At 40.0% G+C, this 11,757-nt stretch overlaps 1 protein-coding gene across 2 annotated transcripts; it reads right to left on the bottom strand.

The window, feature by feature from the left end:
* Nucleotides 1–1,767: 1,767 nt before the first annotated feature.
* On the bottom strand, nt 1,768–11,038 carry rbm24a (RNA binding motif protein 24a). 2 transcript variants are annotated; one of them, XR_013788132.1, is made up of 5 exons: nt 10,519–10,978; nt 9,646–9,769; nt 9,146–9,200; nt 3,815–4,311; nt 1,768–2,828 (listed from the first exon to the last, which is right to left on the bottom strand). XR_013788132.1 is itself a non-coding variant. In XM_079484397.1 (4 exons), the coding sequence occupies exons 1-4, from the start codon at nt 10,684–10,686 to the stop codon at nt 3,966–3,968; spliced, it is 693 nt and encodes a 230-aa protein (XP_079340523.1). In that variant the 5' UTR covers nt 10,687–11,038; the 3' UTR covers nt 1,768–3,965. The 2 variants fall into 2 exon arrangements, 1 of the variants encoding a protein (XP_079340523.1); XM_079484397.1 differs by having other exon boundaries at nt 1,768–4,311; nt 10,519–11,038.
* Nucleotides 11,039–11,757: the final 719 nt, after the last annotated feature.

Here is an 11,757-nt window from a genome sequence, read left to right on the forward strand (position 1 = left end):
GCATGTGGAGTCTATATATTTTATATACTATATATAACTATGGTGCACCTTTGACACCACCTAACAGAACATTATCAAGCAGTCTGTCTGTCGACCGGTATCAGCAGATAATGTGATATCCCCTCATTCTGCATCAGTTCCCGGTGGTAATTTCTTCCCGCACCCCTCTTGTTGTCACGGCCGATGTAAGACAGATGTCCTTGATGATGTGGGGTGGTAAGTTTCCACCGCTGCTGTGTCATCGTGGTACTAAGACATGAGCCTGCATTAGATTACATGGGAGGCAGAAATAGCACGTACTCAAGGAGAAGTGCCATGTGCACGGCCCTTTTGGCATCTCTAATTGATTGGAAAGACCCTGAATAATTTACCAAGTCGCATGTCTCTAGTATGGGAGAGAGACGGTATTAAGGTATGCATATGCTGTTTTGGTTTTAAGTACAGATAAAACATGTTGTCAGGGTTATATTTAAAGGTAGATGTGAGGGCTGTGGTTTACAGTCATTACACAAAGTGCACACTTGGAACACTAGAAGATTGGGTGTACCTAGGTCAACACGGTGGATCTCAGATCCTTGTCACAGTGATCTGGCTAACATTTCTCAGTCAACCCTATATCCAGAATCATCCGGACGTAAGGTTGGTAAATGCAAACACACATACATAAGAGCTTCATTTCACCACCTGACAAATCATTATATGAACATGCCGACAGCATGAGTAACACAAACACATTTCTTATGTAACAATTCAACAATGTGAGATCCACACAACAATATCTTAAAAAATAATCATAACTTTCATGTTCGGTTTAAGACTAATTTACTGTCATGTTTGAGATCACGAAGACCCAACTGATGTGGGTGTAAAATGAACGGTATATTGAAATGTTTTTTATTATATGTTCCCAATAAATGGTATTAAACTACGTAATATGGCTGGTAACAATTATTTAATTGTCAATTCCACAATTCGAAAGAATAAGGAACAAACAAAGTAAACTACTAGTAAATTGTGTACCGGAAAATTGCATTCAATAATATTGTAAATATGAAATCTCTGAGACCCTAAAGAAATGTCAAATGTTTCAATGAACACGGTTGAAGTAAGCTATCATGCTTTGACTGCTTAGTTTATAATAATTTTCACAAGTATTAACCTGATACATCAATGCTTATTTTTTAAACAATTAAATTGTTCTTGAGGTCATTCTGTTTGGGGTCAGAAAGACGCACAAACCCTGTTTGACCTTTTTAGTGACTCAAAAAAGAAAGAAGTTCCTAAGAAAAAAAAGGTAATCGGATTACTGAGCTTTAGCAGCTCCATTATTAAGCAGCGTCTGAACACCCAGAGTTCAGGTCAGTTAAAACACTTACTTTACCAACCAGCATAAACAAGATCGTAAATAACCATCTCTGTGTGTGGCGAGGTGACAGCTTGTGTGTTTATATTGTGACTTTCGGAGCACGTCGGCTTATTTTTCATGACACCTTCATCGACGAACCAACCAATGATGGCTTGTTCTTTGTCACTGCAGTGTGACTGTAGTGAAGTTACTTTCTGCAGCCTGTCCAAACAGAGACCCCAAGAAACAAACCATGAGGGTTTAAAGCCAGTCAAGCATGAAATAAACGCTAAAATAACAGTGATAAGGCTAGAAATGTTTGCTTTTGAGTAAATTACACAACATGATGAGCACAATTCAGGAATCCAATTACCTGCAAATATAACAAACAGCAGGACTGTTGTCCAATAAAGAAAGCATTTGAGGTTTAAATATAGAACCTTTTTATTTCAATTTAGAGTAAATAGTGTTGAAAATCTGAAATAAGGCTTCAATACCTACATAATGTTTGTATTTAAATAATAACACTTTACGTGCCCAAATCCAGTGACAATGTCTTTTGTTCGCTTGTTGTGTCGTTACTCTTTGTTTTCATATTTTCCCTTGTAAGAAAGAGTTCAAGTATAAAAATTCTTAACAGTGTAAAATTGCTCATCTGATGCATATTTAAAGCAATAGTAGCACAGCATCCGTCCTTGACATTGACAATACATTCTATTGTATGAAGCAGCATGTCCCTTAGATTTCGCCAGTATTTTTTTGTTCTTTTTTTTTTTAAACAGTTCTAAATATGACAAATGGAGATAACATGCCTGGAATAACAGGCCTGCAATAAAATAAATGTCATACGATAGGCATTAAACTAGCCAATATTTAATGTCACGTTCTAAAATTCCAAATGTATAGAAAGAAAAAAATAGAATTGTACAGTGCACATACAGAATTGTATCTTAAATAAGTCCTAGACCAACATTTTTGGTTGAGTTTGTTAATACTACAACTAAACCTACTCAATAACTTATAATAATATGCCATGAGATGAATACATTATATCCATACAGTACCGCATCCAAGTCTGTGATCTTGGAGCGCAACATAAGTCAACTCAAAATAAATATCTTAAATAGCAGATGTCTCTTTAAATAGCATTACAAATGTAAGGCACACAAAGAACCCTCGCACGCACAGATTCGGATCCTTTTAGCTATAGTGCTGTTTTGCAACGAGTTGAAATACATAGACCTTATTAAGAAAAGACGTGCTGGTGCTCGGTTATGTTTCTTGGTGAAGACCAGAGTTCATTTCTCATTGTAGTCGACTGATAGCGGGTGAAAAGCTTGTGTTAAGCCCCTCCCTTTTCACATCTCCTTGTCTTTATCCAGCGATGTGTCTCTCTCAGAAAGATATCCGGCTGGTGATGGAGAAGACGTGGGTGATATCGGGAGGATCTACAGGTGGTCTTTTGCTCAAGTCTCCAGACACTCTTGAACAGAAAGAGAGGGGAGCTGTTGAAGGAGCTGAAGCAGTTCCAAAATGGACCCAGGGATTAAACAGTGACAGCTCTACAAATGAGCACCAGTGATGTTTTCAGAGCGCGGTTTCCCCCAACACAGTAGTTTCTAACACTGAGCAATGCCTCAAGCTTTTTTTTTTCCTACATCATAATATTAATGTGTGTGCGCATGTGTGCTTTCTCCCTCGCCCAGAGACATAACACTTAAATTTGTGTGTAACTTTGTACATGTTAGTCCTTGTGTATTTGTAAGCATATAATACAATACGTCTCCGTCCTTTTGTCTTTTGAGAGTCCCTTCAAATAGTTCGATGCCCTTTCGTGGGGTAGCAATAGAGAAATTCTCCTTTTCTGAGCTTACGTTTGTCCCCGGTTTGCGTTTGCATAGATCAAGACGGGAGAGGAAAAAGGGGGACATTCAGCATCAGATAGATAAAAAGGTAGTTCACGACACATAAAACGCGCTAACACTGGATCTCTTCATTTCGCCACAGTTAGGTCTACGATCCCTGATTGGCAGAGTTTGTCTTTTCTAATTTGCTGAAAAACGCTCCATTTCCCTGATGATCAAAAACAAAATGTACTTGAGAAGACAAAACAAAAAGAGAGCCCTCAAATGAGAATAAATTGAAGGGTTGGGGCCCAGAATCGAAACACTGTGGGACATTTCCAAGTGTCCTTTGGAGAATACGGTCGCCTACATTAATGACAGCATCAGGACTTTCCTCTACAATGCGCCTATACCACAGTGATTAGTCGCTGCATACCTCCTTTCGCAATAAATATTCTACTCTAATATTAATTATGGTAATAAAGATAACATAATAATAAGGATAATGAAAATAGTAAAAAGCTAGATTCCGTCCTTTTCTGCAAATTGTTTACATTTTTGGTTTAATCACAGCAAGATGGAAAGCAATGGAGTTCCCACCTTACTAATAATCTCTATCAATTACCATCCCCCTCCCGTATTCTCCTCCTCTTGCAATCAACCCACAACCAGCATCTATTTTCTTCACCATCCTCCACCTCTTCATCATCATCATCATCTAGTAGCAGTTGCTGGGCGTCGGCTCCCCGCGCATCTCCCGCCCGCTTCATTGGTTGCTATTGCATACGTTCAGCTTGCAGCTGCTGGGGCTGGTACTGAGCGAATGCTGCAGCCGCGGCGGCAGATCCAGGTGCGGCGGTGGCCAGTGGCTGCTGCATGGCATAGCCGTAGCCGGCAGTCGCTACGTAGCCGGTTGCGGCAGGAGAGGCAGCATACGGGTACTGCTCGTAGGCTGCAGCGGCAGCTGCAGTCGCAGCGCTGGCATATTGAGCGTAGGCTGCGCCGGTGTAATCGATGTAAGGCGAAGTAGCGGTGGTGGAGGCCGCCGCGGTTGGCTGGATGTGAGGGATGACCATGCTGGGCTGCATGAAGGCCTGCGGGTAGACATAGTGAGTGGGGATCCTGTGAAAAACAAACAACAACCTGTTAGCCCCACAATGGAAACATTTACTGCACAAGCACAAACACCGAGCAGAACCACAGCGCAGCCAAGCATCCCATTTCAACAGTAACACCAAGAAAATGTCTGCTAGTGATTATTAGAGGTATAAGGTTGCCAAAATAGTCATCTCTTAGTAAGACAATGAGACATCTCAAATATTTAATAAGTAATGTGTGTTTTTTTCCCTTTAATAGGGTAGTGTCATTTTTGTGCCAGCTTGTCTGCGATTGGTCAGCCAACAGATACTCCCAACCCAATTTCACACTATCGGTTGTGTCCTTATTCACAACACCCTCATGTCATTCACTCACCCTTATGTCCGGATTTTTATTTCTGGGCGATATATTTCCTCAAAAATATATAGAATGTGAGAAGCGCCCACATTTGCTAAGGCAGACACTATGCTAAAAGTCATACGTGTCATGCAGTGAAGTGGTGGGACAGCAGGACCCAGGAGAGTCAGAAAGGAGATGAGGGAAGCATTGTGAATATGTCAGAGCTACTTTGACAGCTGGACAGTTTTCAAAAAGGGACGCTGCTGGCTGTTTCCCCCTCCGCATTTAGACAATGAGCCTCAGGCAGGACAGCACACACAGAGGGGAGTTTTGATTAAATAAGCAATCAGGAACAATGAGCCCATTCTGCCTTTCATTACGTACCCCGCTGCACTTTCAGAGGCCTTTTTACATCTACTGTCTGCATGTTAAACAGACAGGTGAAAACTTTTAGTTCAGGCATGCACTGGTACGCTGAATGACCTCTTAAGTGCTAAAGATGATACGATGTCAAGATATCGCCAAATTGTTGTGAGAATGGGTTCTCATTTAAAAGTCCCACGAATCAACATTTTGCTGATGACTAAATTTGTCTTAAGAAACTAAGAATCTCTTCCTGTCTGAAAAATATGTATTTTGCAGTAGGAATGAAAAATAAAATCAATATTTGCTGGTGGAATTACAGACTCCATCATGTAGCTTATAGTTAAGAATCTTTGTGTGAATCGAGTCCCACATTTAAACTTGTCTAGGTCGGGGGAAGAAGTGAGAGAAAGCTTCTATCATGGCAACCCTATTTCATCTGTCAAACCTAAGCACCTGAACACTCCCAAACAAACTCCAAAACCTCTGCCCCAAATGTAAAAAGTATAAAACAGGCATCAAGGGAAACAAAGGAGAGCAGTTAAACCACCAACATCAACTCATCAACCACGCACACAATGCCATAATCTTTCTTTCCTCACTCAGGTTAACGTCTTTCGTAGATGCCTTGCTGGTCTGAGTAACACAAAGGGCTGCGTTAAACAGACCAATCAATATACAAAAATATATACAAAACATGAGATAGACAGACAACATAGACAGACAACAAATATTTGGCATCAAAATTAAGGGATTTCTATTAAGTGCTTGGGTTTCGGCAAAGATATTTGAGCTGTTGTTTATGAATCTGCTCAGTTTATATCTACACTAGAAACACAGCTTAATGTTTGATTGTTCTGTTAAGAAACTCTTCATCGCAGTTAAGTACACATATAACTAAATCAGCTGTCTAAACGCAGTGCCGGGTCATGGAGGGATGACAAAAATCTTGTGCAACCAGTTGATAAAGTTAAATAAAGTGCAGATGACTCATGGACACCGTTTATATGGCTCAACAGTGTGAGTGACAGTGAGGGCTGGGAACTATTTTCTGCTCCACCTGCCATTCAACATGAGTTACTGTGGTGTTTTCCAAACGTTTCACCTTTAACATCGGCTCAACGTGTTTTTCCATAACAAGTGACAATTTGTTTCCTTATGTGGAGTCATTTATAACAGTATATCAAAGTTCTGTTTTGGGTCTTTTTCACTTTTTAAATGAAATAAATGGGGACAAAACAAGACTTGAACAAAGTTCTCGAAAAATAATGAATAAAGACTGACTAAAATATGGACTGACTCAAATTTATATGCTGCTTTAGAACACTTGGGCCTCTTCAATTCTACTGTATAGCAGATCATTTGTTTTTGTGATCTATGAAGGAAATTACATTACAAATGTAGAATTTCTATAGTTTTTATATAGTATCTTGAGATCTCTTCAATGGAAATAAAATACGATTAAACAAACAAAATAAACAATTGTAACTGGCTGTCCATAACTATATTTGTTTGTCTATCTAAGCCACTGGCAATTTTATGCATCTAAATATAGGCCCGTTGTCTTGCTTAACAGAAACAGAATTAGCAAACACTTGCGGTCATCAGCTGAAATCTCAGATAAACAGGTGAAAGAAAACAACCTCAGTACATTTACGGGGTTACATTACAGTACAGGGTTTGATAAAAAAATATGTGGGACGTCCTGTTACCAACTGGGCAGATTGGGATTATTTAACAGAACTATTTCTGATGTTCTTCTGTGTTCATGAGAAACATCTACAAAGAAGGTTGTGGAACAGGTATGACTTTGCAAATTTCAAACCTACCCACATATTACAGATTTGACTAGTGACACGGTTTGGTTGTATTTGGCCCAAGAACAACACTCGACAACTGCCCCAATGTCAAAGTATGATGCCCCTTAATTGACACACGATTCCATAACTAATATGGTCACGAATTTGGATCCAGTGTGGCACATGGTGGGCCATGTTGAAGTTTATCTTGAACTAAATGTCAGGAGCAGACCAGGCCCCCAAGCCGAGAGAGAGTGATCAGAGTCAAAGAGAAAGAGCGAGAATTAAAAGCAAGAGAGCTTTATGCGACTGCACTGTCAGCACTACAGCCTTTATGGGAAACAATGGTGAAGCTTGTTTTCCTTAACGCCGCACAGGGCCATGTGACGAAGGCTCGCACAGGGGGCTGTGGCATCCAGACATTTTTTTTGTCACAGCAGAGGACTCACAACACTGCAAACACATGCATGTATGTCACAGACACACATACACAAAAAGACACACACTCACCCACACACATACAGACACAATGCAGAATCTTCGGAAACACTGAGCGACTGCCCATTTAAACCTTTTTCTAGGACTGTCTGCTTTCAGAAAGATACAGACTTCTTTTTTGTTAGACAGAATGTCAGGGTGGATCATTTCAATACAAAAAAGAAAGACTAAACACACCGAAAACGTATCATGAACACTGATATCTCTGTCACGGTATGTGACTTTCATAAACCCCAATCCAGTTTTGATGTATAGAAAGGATCTCCTCTACCATTACGCAAATATCTGCATCTCAAAGAAATAAATCATATTTTAGACAGAAGGACAACATTTGTATGTTTGGAATCCGATGAACTATACTCCACCCAAAAATGAAAATTCTGTCATGAATTACCCACCCTCTAGTTGTTCCAAACATATATAAATGAATTTGTTCGGTTGAACACAAAGAGAGATATTTTGGAATAATGTTAGCAACCAACAGTTCTGAAGCACCATTGACTGCCATAGTAGGAAAAATTTAAATGGTAGTCAAAAGTGCCCCAGAATTGTTTGTTTTCCTACATTCCTCAAAATATCTTCTTTTGTGTTCAAAAGAATCAATAAATTACAAAAATTGTCAGTCAATGGTGCTTCAGAACTGTTGGTTGCAAACATTATTCCAAAATATCTCTCTTTGTGTTCAACCGAGCAAAGAAATGTATACATGTCTGGAACAATTTGAGGGTGAGTAATTCATGAGAGAATTTATGCTTTCAATCTTCTTGATTTTTGAATTAATACAGATGATCGGACATCATCACTACGAGAGAAACAGCAGGACTCTGGGGATTCTGGATCCAGTGCAGGATGCCTTTTAGGGCTAGAGTAGAGAGACATAACAGCAGCGCGCGAGAGAGAGAGCACGAGAGAGAGAGAGAGAGAAAGAAAGAAAGAAAGAAAGAAAGAGCAAGAGAAAGAGAAAGAAAGAAAGAAAGGAGCAAGAGAGAGACACAATGGAGATGGGAGAGAACGGTAAAGGGTGAGTATGTGTCATACTCTCTGTGCTGTGAGTGTGACAGGACTCTCAATCAGTGAGCAAAATAAAACCGAAAAAACGTGCAAGTTTGTAGTCGGGTTTTGGTTTGGCGTGAAGACTATTCAACAACGGCACACAAAACAAACGGCACTCACTACAATAACAAGAAACACAAAAAAGGTGAAAGAAAATCAAAATAATCATCAAAACACAAGCTCCAGCAATTACAAACGTGAGGAAACAAGTGAAAAAGCAAACTACAAATCACACTTTGCTCTCTGGCAAAGTTATACCACTCCTCCCCAACACGGAAATACAGCACCCCAAATCCAGCCTTATTTCTATCAAATTAAAAAAAGCACACAGTTAAGCTATCAACACCACTTCATAACGGTAAAAGGCACACACAACTCTATGTACTATTAAAAGTGAAAGTCCAAACCAAATTGAAACCAACATACATGCATCTGTAATCACCATTTCATGTGTTTTTGTGTGCTTGAGTCTACAGGTAGTGTAGCTACCGATCTGCACAAAGCTCTCAGAGCTATTCCTCAAACCACCAGTTATCTTAACCCAAATCGAGCCTGTCGAACCAGAGAAAGATAGACAACATTGAGTCAGGCTATGGTGTGCAGTCAAAGTGGTTCTTTCACACACACATGTATTGAGGAAGGGTTAGAAATTCTGCATAAACATTGAATGTTGTGTCATATTTCCCTATTATTTACCATTTAACTTGTTATTATAATGAACGTACGGACTTCAAACCGCTCAAAACCGTCAAACTACCACTGAACATCAACATTTTCTAGAGTTTGAAGGTGTAACTGTCACTCACCCGTATGGTCTCTGAATGAATGCAGGGTGAATTTGAGGAACACCAAAAGTAAAACCTGCAACGAAAACATTAAAAACAAGTTTATATGAATTGTCTATGCTTTTTCACAAAACTACATTCTTATAAATCAACCTGCTAAAGATGGATGCGAGTTAATATTTCTGATGGAACTACTTGTGTGTTGAATGCATTAAGTACATGGGGGTAAATCCCATTGTTACACCAGGCAAACGAACAACCTTTACTGCTTATCATTAATTTAGACTTAAAAAAAACAGCCACAAGCCCTGGGTAAACATCAGCACATGCACACACAATGAAACTACACAATAGCCTGTGCTTAAAACCAAACTTATATCTGTACTTTGTTTTTAACCCTGTATGGTTTTGTTAGGAGTCGCTGTGTCCAACAGATTACAGCGCTGGCATCCAATGGTTTTCACTGATGATTGTGATCTTTATATGCCTTTTGCATATTAACACACGTATAAAAGCCTTACCTGGCTGCATCACCCTCGGCTTGGCCCCAAGATAAGCCAGGTTAACATTGGCCTTCCTGCCATCGATGATGGGGTTGGGGTCCTTGCAAGCTCTGTCTGCGGCAGATCGGTCTGCCATAGTTACCTAGTTTAGAATGGACAGTTTAAATAGAGAGACATTTGTAAAAGTAAAATCGATCTTGAAAAAACAAACAAATTAGTTTACGTTTTGCCAAAAGAAGCTTCTAGACTCTGTTAGCTAACGCCATGGCAGATTTCAGATCATTTGTTTGTCCAAGTACGCATGACCTCTGGCCCAAATGACGATTTAAACACAAGACGTTGTGTGTTTTTCGGAGGCTGGAGTAAATCGATATAAACAGATATCACACGAACTGTTTTCTAACAGGTTGTTTTGACATCTGTTGGAGTCGTTTCAGTTCTGGTGTGTGCGCTGTCAAAAGTTTACAAGTTGCCTTGTTTACTCTGTGGCTGTGAAACGCTTATCAGGGTGCTTCTACTTAAACGCGACAGCTGAGCCAATATGGGCCTGTTAGTCTCCAAAAGCGCAGTTTAGTGGGTCAGGAGTTAATAATCTATCGTTTTAGGCTTTGTGAATTGTTTTGTGACTTACCATGATATGTCTCAAGATGTATTAGTAAATGTAGAAAATCTAAAACAATTCGGTGAAGATCTAGGTTTTAAACGTACATGTTGCGCAATCATTGCAGATACCGATGGGCATGGGGTGCAAAACAAGCTTTTTCTCGCCTTCACGGAGACCTGTTGCCATTTAAATGTGTTGTGTCATGCTGTCAGACAGCAGTTATGTACGCCAAACGTCTGCGCTTGACAGCCCCTAACAAGGGAATTGGGAAAGAGGGGAATACTTACAAATCCATAACCCCTGGACTTTCCAGTCTGTCTGTCGGTAATCACCACAGCTTCTTCGATTTCCCCAAACACTTCAAAATATTTCCTTAGACTGGAATCCGTCGTATGGTACGGAAGACCACCGACAAATATCTTGGTGTACGTGGTGTCCTTCTGGGTGGTATGCATCCTCACAAAAACGCACAAGTGCAAAAACTAAAAAGAAAAAACCGACCAAACGCCGTGCAACGCTTAGGCTTGATAATGACTTGACCGCCCCTTCAATTTCCCTTTAAAATAATCACTAGACGGCGTGCGCAAGCGAAGTTACCAAAGACGACTTTTGAATATATAAAACGCGCGTGGATGTGTTTAACGTAAGAGGTAGATAAATTTGCAGTCCCTTGGTAAGTAACGTGGAGCGGATTGAGCCAAGGATCATCAGGTGGGTCGAGCTCCTCTTCCAAACTGACGTGACTTCTAAAAAGTGCGTGAGACCCGTTACTAAAAGTGCCCGGTTAAACCACACCCAGATCGCTTTGAGGGCGGAACGAGCGATGCGCCCACACGCCCACTACACGCGCTGAACAACAGCTGGACAGCGCACAACGGGCATTTGTGTGCCTTTGTTGAAGAACTGTACAGACATTTAATGCAGTTGTTGTTGTTTCAGTAAACTCGTGGACAGTTGTTGCCTGTACGAGAACAGAGAAATAAAATGAAACGTAAATACATTCAATGCGCAACACTTTATTATCAAGAACGTGATAGATCACCACAAATGTCATGCCAGATTATGTTATCAGTCATAGCGTGTCCGTTAGGACAGTTTGGCATGTGGTGGTTAAACGAGTTCTTTATGGTGCCCGTGTGTGTCAAATAAAAAGAAACACATGTTGCAGAGGACGGACGCTGTTCAAATGCTGTTTCATTGAAACTAAATACAGGGAGAATGTCCGGACATGTTTCCAAAGTTTCTTACTGCGTAAAAGCGCACATTGTACAGTCAACATGTTTTTCTACTGCTTTAATATTGTTTATTTTTCATCAACACAATTGTATATTAACATTTTGATGAATGCGTATTATATTTAAGGCTGCTCATTTGTCCTGATGTAAGCGTTTTAACATTGCTATGAACTTTTTTTATGATTTATTTGCAGTTCATTAAACTAGTCATGCGGAGTAACAGGAATTTTCAAAAGTACAACTATTTCGCATAGTCCCTGATATTTGTATATATTCAACAAGAATTAGAAC

Source organism: Barbatula barbatula (assembly GCF_947034865.1).
Source record: "Barbatula barbatula genome assembly, chromosome: 21".
NCBI classification, from domain to species: domain Eukaryota; kingdom Metazoa; phylum Chordata; class Actinopteri; order Cypriniformes; family Nemacheilidae; genus Barbatula; species Barbatula barbatula.

What these genes read in the sequence shown, in the direction of transcription:
- rbm24a (XM_079484397.1), bottom strand. Translation starts at nt 10,686, where the DNA reads ATGCATACCACCCAGAAGGACACCACGTACACCAAGATATTTGTCGGT. An exon ending in AGTCCAGGGGTTATGGATTT is followed by an intron (nt 9,770 to 10,518) that starts GTAAGTATTCCC and finishes ATTCTAAACTAG; the next exon opens with GTAACTATGGCAGACCGATC. An exon ending in GCCGAGGGTGATGCAGCCAG is followed by an intron (nt 9,201 to 9,645) that starts GTAAGGCTTTTA and finishes TTTTCGTTGCAG; the next exon opens with GTTTTACTTTTGGTGTTCCT.